This window comes from Pagrus major, chromosome 7, assembly GCF_040436345.1.
Source record: "Pagrus major chromosome 7, Pma_NU_1.0".
Taxonomy (NCBI): domain Eukaryota; kingdom Metazoa; phylum Chordata; class Actinopteri; order Spariformes; family Sparidae; genus Pagrus; species Pagrus major.
In genome coordinates, this window is record NC_133221.1 from 11,344,354 (window position 1) to 11,357,067 (window position 12,714).

The 12,714-nt window shown below is 41.9% G+C and overlaps 2 protein-coding genes across 2 annotated transcripts; both read right to left on the minus strand.

The window, feature by feature from the left end:
* Positions 1-280: 280 nt before the first annotated feature.
* LOC140999766 (calcium-responsive transactivator-like) lies at positions 281-7,901 on the minus strand. The gene is made up of 11 exons (XM_073470291.1): positions 7,833-7,901; positions 6,948-7,024; positions 6,769-6,853; positions 5,979-6,111; positions 5,353-5,601; positions 4,483-4,647; positions 2,547-2,648; positions 1,945-2,037; positions 1,142-1,261; positions 929-1,056; positions 281-307 (listed from the first exon to the last, which is right to left on the minus strand). Exons 1-11 carry the CDS (start codon positions 7,899-7,901, stop codon positions 281-283), a joined length of 1,248 nt encoding a protein of 415 aa, XP_073326392.1.
* Positions 7,902-9,501: 1,600 nt separating this feature from the next.
* lsm14b (LSM family member 14B) lies at positions 9,502-12,273 on the minus strand. Its single transcript, XM_073470393.1, has 8 exons — positions 12,079-12,273; positions 11,828-11,991; positions 11,610-11,739; positions 11,315-11,509; positions 11,051-11,140; positions 10,793-10,951; positions 10,334-10,469; positions 9,502-10,243 (listed from the first exon to the last, which is right to left on the minus strand). The coding sequence occupies exons 1-8, from the start codon at positions 12,197-12,199 to the stop codon at positions 10,084-10,086; spliced, it is 1,155 nt and encodes a 384-aa protein (XP_073326494.1). The 5' UTR covers positions 12,200-12,273; the 3' UTR covers positions 9,502-10,083.
* Between the last annotated feature and the right edge of the window lie 441 nt (positions 12,274-12,714).

Sequence of the window (12,714 nt, forward strand, 5' to 3'; positions counted from 1 at the left end):
TTTAGTATCATACTTAATCCATATGGAAGGTTTTATACTAACTGTCTTGATTCTACAAGCACCCTGACCTTTCGTAAGGGTGGCCTGTAACACTTCAACCCCTGTAGCCAGAACAGATAATGTTTCATATGTCTAAAATGGTTATTCTTACTGTAGCTAGACTGACGATTAATGTGAGGATAATAAATCTGATGAAGCCAGATCTTCTGCTCCACCGCTGAGCCAGCGCTTCACTGTTGAACCGTTCCTTTTTCATTTTTAAGGAAAACAGTGCAGTGCCTTATTGCTGATAATTCCCGTACTGACCCTGCAATGTAAAGACATATTTACACAGATTAGATTGTATTTCATACATTGTGTTGTTCACTTTTTATTTTGTTTTCTGTTATTGGTGAGACACACACAGCACAAAGGTATCTTTTAAAGTTTCCCAATTATTCATAGTACTGATTTTGTAAATGGAGTCTGGTGGACTTGGCGGGAGCAATATAGCAGCTGTTTCTGTATTTCTGTAATGTTGTCAGACACTAAGAATAACAATCTCAGCCTGTCAATTGAAAAAACAAGCACTTTGAGTAGATGTACTTTGACGGTTTGCCCACAAGGAATGCATTGCAGTGATTGTTGTCTTCCAAAACTACAGTGTGTCAAAGACATTTTAATCAGGTAAAATTAGCATCATTAGAAAAAAATCATGCATAGTATGAAGTACCTGTTGTGGCAAGTAAAAGATTAAAGCCATTATTTCTTACTGTTTTCAAATTTAATAATTAAAAAAATGGCTGCTGAGTTCCATTTAAAAATAAACCATTATTATAGATTATATGGGCAATTTCCCATATGTTAGATGGGTGGAAAAGTTCAGTCTTACATAACCAGTTTCAGAGAATCTGAGTAATCTTAGAAAGTATGCTCTAATGTGATGTACCTGTTCATATGCATAGGGCCTCTGCGTCTGTGCTCCAGGGCCTCCCTGGGAGGAGCGGTAGGAGCCGTACTGTTGGCTTTGACCCTGTTGATACTGAGAATACTGAGAGGATCCACCCTGGGCAGGACCTGTAGCGGAGCGGTTACATTCAGTTTATTAGTGTGTGTGTGTGTTATTGTGAATGCACAGAATAGATTGTATGATTGTTCTAACCGTAACCCTGTGGCTGTCCGCTGTAGCCTTGTTGAGAGGAGTACTGCTGCTGGCTGAAGGGCTGCTGCTGGCCAGAGCCTTGCTGATACTGGGCCTGCTGTTGACTGTACTGAGAGTTACCTGGAGGCATATATACACATGTACACATGTCAGTGACTAAATATATGAGGTAGTACTTTACTGCAGATATGGTTGGACATGTTTACACAAACTGAGGTTGCAGGAAAACATATTTAAAGGAGACTAGTTATGCTTTTTCATTTTTTTTTTTTTTTGCTTTTCTTCAGTGTTTTCTTGATTCTTGTGCATGTCAAAGATCTTGAACATTATAAAGGTCTGCACCAACAGAAGCTCCTCTCTCCCACAGAAAACACCGCTCCTGAAACGCCTCGTCAGCCCGCCTTTAATTCCGTGACTTTGTGACATCACACTACGTCACCATGTCACACTTGTGCATCATTTATGCCCAGCGACTAGTTTGGCACGTAAGAATTGATTTAGCACAGCTGCTCTATTGTTGGAGGTTCTGGGTCGGGCATGTGTTAGTTGACCAATCAGAGGAGACTGGATATTTTCTGGAGCGGGGGCCTTAAAGAGACAGGAGCTAAAACAGAGCGTTTCAGACAGAGGGTAAATACAGTGCCACAGCACTGGACTGTATGAGAAAACTGATGTGTTTTTTGAGTACTAAAGCATGTAAACCTATTCTCGCAGTAACCCAAACAAATTTTTGATCCTGAAAATGAGCATAATTTGTCTCCTTTAAACCACATGCTTTAAAATGACATAATGACAACTGTTACCTCCTTCATAGTAGTGCTGTGAAGATTCATCAAAGGACCTGTCATAGCCTTGCTCACCATATGAAGACTGTTGATACGAGTACTCCCCGTGACCTGTAGAGAACACATTTCAACACATGCAAAATCTCCCCCGCCAATGCAAAACCCACTTACATACAGAAGAGAAATAATTATTCAGTTTGAAGCCAAAGCATTCATAATACATGTGCAACGACAATGACAAGCACAAACAACATTTTCAAGGCTTCTCACTTCAGTATTATGCACAAAGAAACACCCTGGAGGAAGGTTGCGCTCTTTCCTCAGCACACTGCTTTAGCACTCTCTGAAATCTGAAATTTCGGCACACCGAAGGGGACAGTATGGACACAGACACACTGGGAGGAAACAGGATTGAGACCAATGTCAGCTTTTTTGTAATTTCTTTTCATCTCCCACAATAGGGGAACAAGACGATGACTGGGAGGAAGAGCTGAGGCCTCAGCACTGCAGTAAATCTGGCTCAGGCCTGTGAGATAGCACTAAAGGGAAATGGCATGTACTATAATGGGGGTTTGTGTGTTTGAGAGCTGTGTATGAAGTTTATGGATGTGCATGATTACCATCAGGGTAATACTTCTGGTTTATGGGCTCGCTGGAGCTCTGAGTGTGTCCATACTGCTCTCCGTAGAACTCGTCTTGTCCCATGTACTGCTGTGCAGATCCTGCAAGACAGGCGACACCACGATTGGTTAAACAGTTGGTTGGACGAATTGGCCGCTGAGTTGGGGGTAAAGGGGTCGTGCCAGGACACTTGGGAAATTTAGGCAACCTGAATAGGTGTGTGTGCATGCATCATGTGTGTAATAAAATATTTTAAAAGACAGCTTTTTTGGAAGTCGTCATTAAGTTATGATGTTATTATGAATAATTATGAACAGAGTGAATTAATATGACATGAATATGATTTTTTTTTTTAAGAATTATGTGTATTACAATTTCACAGGTGATGATTTTTTATGGGTTGAAATAATAATATGAAGGAAGCTATTTTGGGCCAACCAAAATTTTGGAAGCACTAATTAAAGTGGAGCAATTACAATGAATAATTCCAAGACAAATTACATGAGATGTAATTTTCTCTGAGAAAATGAGGATTAGAGAAAGCCAGTTATCAGGGAGAATCTGATCTCTGCTTGGTGGTGGTGTGCAGAAACTCCAGATTCCACTCCTTCCTTTTCCCTTTCAACTTTACCCAACAAACTCAGAAAACGAACACACAAAAACTCTCTGGAGGATGCATCGAAGAGCCATGCACAGTCTAATCGCCTTTACAAACCAAAATTGACCCAAACGTTTCCAAATATAGAGATGAGCTGTAGCATAGCAACATATCTGATTGTTTCCAAAATGACCAAAGAGCCCTAGCTGAAAGAGAAGCCCTCACAGCAGACCCACAACTAATGACTGGGGAGCGAGTCACCCATCTATGGACACAACAACTCCATAATACAGTTCTATCTGGAAATACTTCATCCAGTCATGCAAGGATACATGTGCAACAGGGGGAATGAGGACTTACAACCATGTCCTGTTGCCCTGGAAACAGTATCCCATCCTTTTTATATATCTGAGTCACTATGTGCCTTGTCGACACCCTTCAAAAGACATAACAGGACAGGATGGAGCTATTATTAGGTGCATGCTGACACAGCACAAGTTAAGTGATTCACAGAGACAGGAACCTAATGTGACACGAGTGATACATCTCCAGTCTGCTTGTAAAAGTTGCAGCCAGGAAGGCAACTGGGACAGACTAATTTGCAAGTCTTCAATATCACTCTCATTATGATCTTTGAAGGCAAAAACTAAAAACTGTGCATGCAATAATACTTCAGCAACAGACGTAAAGGAGACATATCATGTATTTTCAGGTTCATAATTTTATTCTTGGTTACTCCTAGAATAGTTTTACATGCTTTAATTATTCCCCCTCTGCCTGAGATGCTCTGTTTGAGCTCCTGTCTCTTTAAGACCCTCCTCCCGAATACGCAGTCCGCTCTGATTGGTCAGCTCAAACATGCCTGAGCCAGCACTGCTTACCGAGTCTCTAGTCATCTCTGTCTACTTATACTGTGAATAAAGGCAAAATTATGCAAATGTGCAACATGGTGACATAGTGATGTCAAGAAGTCACAGAATTAAAGGTGGGACTACTGACGAGGCATTTCAGGCACCTCAGCAGCAGTGTTTTCTGTGGGAGAGAGGAGCTCCTGTTGGCGATGGCTTTTTTAACTTTCAATATCTTGAACAAGCACCAGAACACACTGAAGGAAAGGAAAAAGCTGAGAAAGCATAATGTGTCTCCTTTAACATTTCTATCAATCTGGAAACTGTGAGACTGGCATCCAGAGCCAAAGTTAATGGAAACCTGTTGACTCTTTCAATCAAAACCATTAGTTTGTCAGTCCATCTATGTCCTCTATGCCCTATGAGCTCTAACAACCTCATTGAGCCCACTGCCACACCATATTAGCAAGAAGAAGTCTTACCACCTACCTTGCTGTGAGGAGCGGTAGGATCCCATGGGCCTCTGAGACATCATACTGTTTCCTTGACTGCCCTGACCCATCATGCCCATGGCCTGCTGTCCCTGATAGTGTTGACCTCCAGCCTGGGCTGAGGAGTAGTGTGCAGTGGCAGGCTGTTGGTGCATCATAGAGACTGGGAAGGAGGTGGGATTATGAGGAAGGGGAGAGATCTCATACATTAATATACACAGACACACTCTATGCACAGACCAGCATTAGCATTCAACAGCATTCTCAGAACTGGGACTGGCAGAATTGTGCATAACAAATGTCGTAGGAGGTACACGGAAAAAAGGGGGCAGGGTAAGGCCAAAAGGGGTCCATAGAAGTCTCTTAAAGAAAAATCTCTATGAGAAGATGCTGCTTTGGGATATAAATGCAAGCAAAGCCAGTGGAGTCAGTGCATAAACAGAGGTACATTCAGGGAGAGGAGGGCTGCATCTCAGGGTCAGGAGTTAGGGAGTAGGAAAGGTTAAGCCTGGAGAAGAAGGAAGATGAGAGGAGGCAGGACACCTCTCTGATGAACTGAATGTGTTTGCTTATTTTGTTGGTTACACTGAGTGCAGATATGCATGTGAGCAAATATTTTAAGCTAAATTAAGGAGGATGTTTGGTGTAAACACATTCACAGGTACTTCAGAAATCATCCAACTATTTTACCACTTTGTTTATACCTCATCCTGAACTCCTGAAAGGCATTACTTTTATCACTTCCTTCCTCTAAATGTAACAAAATAAAACCAAATGAGGCATTTTACAGTATAGTTTATGAGTGTTTTTGTGTTCAATTCATAACCCTGAAAGTATTCCCAAAAAGGCTCTTCTGTACCTGGCTCACCTTGGTTGGACTGCATGTTGAGGTTGCTGCGGGAGGAGGAAGAAGAGGATGAGGATGTGGAGGAAGAAGAGGAAGAAGACCCATAGCCGGGCCCAGGGCCCTGGATCATGCTGCCCTGGGAGGAGGGAGCAGCGTGGCTGTAGCCGGACGCCGAGCTACCGTAGCTGCTGGCTGGTAGGCTGAGGGATGCGGAGGGAATAGCCGACTGCACCTGACCAGACTGCTGCTGCATGGGGGCATGGCTGGGGCCTGACGACACACATGCACCAGTCAGAGCAGCCAGTTCCCATGTGGTGCCATGGCATGTTAATAATGGACCCACATTCAGTTCATCTTTACAGAAGGTTGCATGGTAGTAGAAGGATTGGGTAATGAGTGTTGATCATGTGTGTTAATTAGAAAAAGAAAGAAAGAAAGAAAAGGTTGCCTGCTGCAATCTGACTGTGACAGACAAGACTTGGTGTCTGCAGACAAACATGCAGCAAAGTCGGGATCAGAGGAGCACTCAAGACAGGCGACAGACAACAAGATGGAGCTGTGTGTGTGCACACCAAGTATGGGTTTGTGTGGAAAAAAATGTGGGCCAGAGTATATCTGAGAAATGCACATTTGTGTTCACATCTCACCATTGCTCATTTGACTCTGCATCATTGATGTGGGGGGCAGCCCTGGTGTCATGTTGTCATTGAGATTGCCTGGAGCGTGTCCCCCACTTTGTCCCATCCCTCCAGGAACCATGGACATGTTGGGAGTGGGAGGCTAGAAATGAAAAATACAGTTAATCAATTAAAATAATAATTAATCAACAATAATTGCTAACCTCTATGCCCTCATGCTGACTCCTATTTGTCTGCTAAATTGTATTATTTTTGTTGTGTGGCTATGTTCTCAAAATGAAATTATTATGAATACTTTCTTCAAAAAAAAACAGGGAACAAAGGTCAAGGAACTTAAAAAAGAAGGAAGGGTGCCAGACTGTGGTGACCTATGGGAGTAAATGGAGAAACACACTAAAACCCAACATATCTATGTCGTATGACTTCTGATAAAGAAATGCCTCCACAAAATGAAAGAAGACCCTTCAGGGCTTCAGATTTTTTTTTATCAGTGAGAAAGACTCCTGCTCACAGTGTGATTACAGTGTCATCAGCAATGTTTTGTCGGATTTGCCATTTCTCATCATATGACGTAGATATGTTGGGTTTTAGTGTGTTTCTCCATGCATCTCCCATAGACTTCAATACAGCTGTCACCGCAGTCTGGCACCGAAGCAAGATTCGGTGATGTAACAACCCTTCTTTCTTTTTGAGGTTCCTTGGCGAATGTGAGAAAATAGATGGGATGGCAGGAGCAGAATGCACCTGACGAAGATGAGAAATCTGCTTAATTGTTCCTGAAATCACATGAATGACTCACAGCAGGTAGTAGTGACTGCATGTTCTGATTCGAATCTGCTATTGTGGCCAAGTAAACAAGATTTCTGTGCAGGATCTGCTGATACCTGTCAAAAAAAAGGAGAAAATGACACAGAGCTTTTTTTTAATTTCACCTCAGTGTGACATTTACAAGGTACAAATCAGGGAAAGATCACTTACTGTGTGCATTCAGCTGTCTTGCCTTTGCTTTGGTAATCCATTATACATTGTATTAAATGGTGATTTTCATCCAGCATCTTTGGGAGACGACAGAACAAGCTTCAGTTCACAGTATCAAGTGCAGGCTGAATTATACACTGAAATATGCCCTATTAAGACATTGCAGTGATGCTGTCCTGGATTCTCAGAACTTCCACCAGCCTTGGAAAAAATTTCTAGGTCAGTTTTTTTCTTTTTTGTTCATAATAGAGTCTAATGAAGCAGCAGCTTCTCACAGTCTCTATGTAGGACATCGTTTGAAAGTCTCTAACTTCAGGATGGGAAGAGCATTTTATTCTTTTTTCATTTATTTATTTATTTTTACAAGAAACATCCATATAAACGGTTCAGCCAAGGATAAAAAACCAGCAGCAGTCAGGGTTGTCCAGGGTTGCTCAGTTTCCCTCCATCCTACTACTAACATGCATTTGGATGTTTATAAACCCAAATGGGACGCTCTCTGACAAGGAACCTGTACCTATAGGCTCATTAATAAAAACCGTGGCAAATGTGTTGAGCTTTAAAATTCTTGCAAACAAGTCACATCATCTAAATATGATTTCACACATTAGAAAATGCATGATTTGTCAGTGGTGGGGGGGATGATGACAGCATCACAAGGAAGCAGCGGCAGTAAAGCGGTCGCCTGCAGCCCCGTCATGGCTTTGTTTGGTTCGCACCTTCAGCTGACTGTAACGTTACAATACCAGTTGCCATTTCTTCTGATATTCACCACAGGCTACTTTCCCTGCACTGGCGGCGGAGACGCACACTCCCATCCAGACGAGAATATTCAATCACAAGCGCCGCGACCCGTCAAGACCTTTTTCTTTTTTGATTTCTTACCTTTTGAATCGTTTGCTGTGTCACCTCCCCTTTACTCCTGGGGCGAGCCGATGAAAACGCCACCGACATGTTCTCATATGGGAAATAAAAGCGCTTCTTTTATTCTAATATTTATTATCTTGAGCGCAGCCCTCTATTTGGTTGCATAGTTTGTCCATTGCCGAGAAACAGGGGGGGTGGTTTGACGATGCCCATCTCTCTGTCATCAAGGAAGGGGAAATACAAAACACTGGATTTCTCTGGATGTACCTCAACGTATCATTTTGCGAAACTGTTATTGATCATTTGCGTGCAAGCTATGACATAGATAGTAAAATATAACACAATGGGGGGAAAATCCCTCTCCCTCAGTTTTTGGTATAACCCAGACAGTGAGTAGCCTACCACTTACTGTAGACGGGGTATCCTTTGATTCATGAGAGCCAATCAGTCCACATTGTGTCTGTGAATCGCAATTGTGGAGAGAGGCTGCAAAAGTTCAGAAAAAACTGAATGCCACAGTGCAAAACCATGGTTTCATTGTCCGCGTGCATCTGACATCTGCACAGCATTTCCCTCCAGCCTAAAGGAGCAGTTTTCACATCGAGAGATATTTTCTTATTTGCGATATTGGCAACGTTAAAGGAATATTTAAGGATAAATTCACCCAAAAATTTAAATTCAGTCATTATCTACTCACCTTCATGGCAAAGAGGAAAAGTCGGGTGAAGTTTTGTAGTCCACAAAATATTTCTGGAGCTTCACAGCCAAAAAACAAATCCCTAATCAACTGAAGTCAATGGGTACTTATTTTGAAACGTCAAGAAAAAAATGAAATGAAAAAATAATATGGCTCCATCCAGGTTGTCTGGCGTAATCCAAGTCACATAAACCCTGAGATCCCAAATGGATTTGAAAAGACAATATTCAAACCACTGACATGCAGTTACGCTCATGCACACCTCAGCTACAGCGAAGATTTTGGCTTTAGAAAGGGTGTAAATAACAGCTTTTAAAAACAAATTGAGGTCTTGGGAATTTTGGAAACTTGGATTAGGCTGGATGAGCTGTCAGGAGTCATTTAATCCCTTTATTTTTAACGTTTTAAAGCAAGTCCCCATCTACTTCAGTTGTTTTGGGGATTGCTGCAATGCTATTTTACTGTGAAGCTCCAGAAATGTTTTGTTGACTTTGAAACTTTCCATCAGCATGAGGGTGAGTAGATGACTAAATCTTCCTTTTTGGGTGAACGTGTCTTTAAAACAAAAAACACCAATTCCTTATTAAAAGACAAGTGAGCTTAAAGGATACATTCACCCAAAAATCAAGATTCAGTCATTATCTTCTCACCCCAATGAGGGTAGAAAGAAAAAAGAAATCCCAAAGCAATTTGAGCAGATGTCATTTACACACATTTTAAAGCCCAAATGGTCACTGTAGTTGCTAAGCCAAGAGCATTAGCGAGCACTTGTCTCAAGTGGATGCACAACCTCGACCGTGCATCAAGGGTCTTTATAAAATCATCTGGGGATCTCAGGTCCTATGGAGACTTGGGTTACTCAAGACAAGCTGTAAGAAGTAATTTTAGTTTTTTCCAGTTGTGTATCCTTTAATACCTTTAAAACACAAATCAGGATAATTTAGCAACAATTGAACGTCAAATACTCCCAAAGACAACAAGACAAGCACATCAGCAGTTTCCAGTTTATTTACATTACACTTGTTGCTTCAGTATGACAGAAGCAAGCAATGCACAAGCTTGAGCTTTTAAATACATTCAAGTTCAGTTTTATACGTTTATAATAGTGTGTAGTTTGCAAAAGTTGAGAAATAAACTTACAAATTAGGATAAGTATTTACAAGAGGAAAAGCCAGACGCTTTAAACATGAAAGCAATACTTTTTAGGAGTGAAACTCTTCCAGGGAGCAGAAAACAAAACAGAACTTAAGCATTCACTTCCCCTTTACTTGGAAAAAATAAACTTCTGGCAAAGATTGGGGGGGAGGGAGGAAAAAAACTATAGTCACATACAGTGGACCCTTTAGTGAGCCATGCATCCATATTCAAAATGGGTGAAAAGGACAAATACAAGTACAATCTTGGTAATATGAGGGCAGGACAAAAAACAAATAAAAAAAAAAAATCCTTCTTACAGTGCCATTAGAGCTGCTTTTGCTCACTGCAATGGGTAAACACAGTCCCATTTGTTTAAAGGGAGATAATCATACGAGGATGTGGTTGCTTTCCTGCCTTGGTATCAAACTCTGGCCTCTACAGCTGTCCACCCCTGGCTCTGTAAGAAGACAGAGTCTGAGCAGTTCCCCGCCCTCTTGGTCCTGCATATCCACCTCTGAAACCTTGGCCCCTCAGGAACCGTCCAGGGACCCCAAAAGTCTCCAGATTGCGCTTCCGCTCCTCTGCCCATGTTAGTCTGTAACACACAAAGATGGACAAAGCTTGTAGTCAAAACACACAGAAGGAACCAGTGTTTGAATGTTGAGGATAAAAAAAGGCAGTTTACCTGAACTTCTTATCAGATGAGATGTTGTCAAAGAAAGACTTTGCTTTGTCATAGTAGCATTTTGGTCCAAAATGATTGTCCTCTGCAGTTGGGTGCAGCTCCTCTTTTTCTTTGTCTTCTACCTCATGAGTTCCATCTGCAGACAGAAACTTGTACTGTAAAAACTGTAGAAGGATACTGTGGTGAGACCAAGCTGGGTACGAATGTGAAAGGCCAGTACAGTGATTTTCAAACTCATGTGCTCATCCAAAACCTATACCAGATAATAAAAAATAAATCAAAATTACATACAAAGCATTGCTCGACTTTTCCTGATTTTTTGTTTTTGTTTAATATTTAAAAACACTTGAGCCAAAATGTAAAATTAAAGCTGTGCAAAGCTGGATGAAAAAGGTTTGAAATCAGTGTCAAAAAGCAGAAGATAAAAATGCTGTGGTGCATATCAGCTGATGAACCAACCCTTTATGTTCATGTCCTGCACCGCCTGTTCCAGCTCCTCCTTGATAAACTGTGCATTTGAGGAATCGAAATCAAAGTCTGTGTCAAACTTAAGGGTGGCAGATGGAACATTAGTCACCATCAGCTGGCCTCTACTACGGTTCCTGCGCCTCCGAGCTCCTGAGATGTTTAAAAAAAAATTATCTTTTACAGGATTTTTCTTTGATGGACTATTTAAAATCGAGAAAATTCAGATATGTCGTTGTTTTACAAACCTACCTTGTCTTCTTCTGGGTGGTGTTGGCCTGTTTTCATTATTCTGCTGCCGAGTTTCACGCTGAGCTCTGGGCATACCTGGGCCTGACTTCACTTTAATACAAAAACAACATTTACACTTACTTTTAAGATTGCTCTCAGTTGCACCGATAGACACAACATCCCGAACAATGTTTTAAGACTGTTAAACAACTCAAGCTATTCACTTTTTGGTCAATTACTGGACATTTTATTTTGCCTTTCATCATTGCAATTCTGTATGCTTACTGGAGGCTCCAGTGCCCCTTCTGGTCTGGAAACTCTCTCCTCTGGTCCTCTGAGGCCTCCTTCTTTCCCACCGCTGCTCCTGCTCCTGGGATTCAGTCGAACCTCTCCTCTGCCTAGATCTTTCCACATGGAGGGTTTGAACAGCCTTTTCCACCATGGGGCCCCTTCTGAGATGTAGGCCTGGAAGTACAGGCCCTGCATTTCAGAAAAAAGCAATATGTTAACAACCCACTTAAAAGTATTCACCTATATCATGGTCAGTTAACTTGAAATACATTTGCATTAATTGACTTACCAAGGCCAAGAGCTGCAGCATACTGTTGATTAAGCAGAGAGTTGGCAGCAAGCTGGCTGTAGGCAGGCATCCTCAGGGGGCTAAATGGCTCACGAGCAGAGTAGATGCCCGAAGAGCCTGCACTGGATGACTGAACAAAAGATGTTAAAACAATTTAACATGTTTTCTGGGTATTAATTTGCCCACTTTTAGGGTCTGTACATGCAGTTACTGTGTACCTGTACTATTGCAGGATCTGGGGGTAGGCCGTGGTGAGATCTTGGAGCTTCACACAGTGTGATGTCCTTAATATCACTTCCCCGGAAAGTGATGTACTCATAGATATCATCTTTGGGTGCCGTTGGTCTGTCAGTGGGTCGTCCCTCCGTTCCAAAACACTTGACTAGATGAGAAAAAAGCAGTTGATAAAACTAAGAGTGTTTACTTCTTCATGCTGACAGGCCTTCAAGCATGGGCATGCACCACTTACCTTTCGCCAGCACTACTGTGGAGTTCACTTTATCAATTGTATACAAAATCCCCTCATAACGATTCTGGGCTTTTGAGACCAGCCCTATTTTACAGCCAATGTACGGTTTCGCAGAACTCATGTCTGGAGAGTATTCGAGGTAATTGCCTGTCAATACAAGAACTCACAGCAGGTAGCAGTATTCAAGCCATGGAGCGACTGGTAACAATTTATAAGCGTCCTCAGGTGACCTGAAGCCCCGCCCACTGATTGAGGCTTTAAACGCACCTGGCGATGAGCCGGCCGGCCTCAGGTGGCTACTTTGCATAAACGCCCATTATGATTATTTGTAATACATTTGTGGTCAGTGTGTGAGTTGTATGATACTTCTTACAGTTAAAGTTTTATGTTGCTATACTCAAGAAGCCTTTTAAACTGCTAATTGTTGCTATGCACTCTCGGGACTTTGATAGCCCAGATGTCTGTGAGCGCTGAGGCAGCTGCTGCGGTTCCTCTGGAAAAAAAAAATAGCAACAACGCAGCCATTTTGAGTCGTCTACGATACAATCTAATGGATACAAAATGCTTCGGTACTGTGCATAACTCTGCAAAGGTCTGTTATACGACACAGACACTCTCTCAGAGAGTCTCCTCAGT

Bases quoted from the DNA above. Each gene is read 5' to 3' on its own strand.
- lsm14b (XM_073470393.1), bottom strand. From the start codon at position 12,199: ATGAGTTCTGCGAAACCGTACATTGGCTGTAAAATAGGGCTGGTCTCA. The intron at 11,992-12,078 runs GTAAGTGGTGCA...TTTCTCATCTAG, and splicing joins CACAGTAGTGCTGGCGAAAG to TCAAGTGTTTTGGAACGGAG. The intron at 10,952-11,050 runs GTAGGTTTGTAA...TAAACATCTCAG, and splicing joins ACCACCCAGAAGAAGACAAG to GAGCTCGGAGGCGCAGGAAC.
- LOC140999766 (XM_073470291.1), bottom strand. From the start codon at position 7,901: ATGTCGGTGGCGTTTTCATCGGCTCGCCCCAGGAGTAAAGGGGAGGTG. The intron at 6,112-6,768 runs GTGAGTCATTCA...TTTCATTTCTAG, and splicing joins TGCAGTCACTACTACCTGCT to CCTCCCACTCCCAACATGTC. The intron at 1,262-1,944 runs GTAACAGTTGTC...ATATGCCTCCAG, and splicing joins ACAGCACTACTATGAAGGAG to GTAACTCTCAGTACAGTCAA.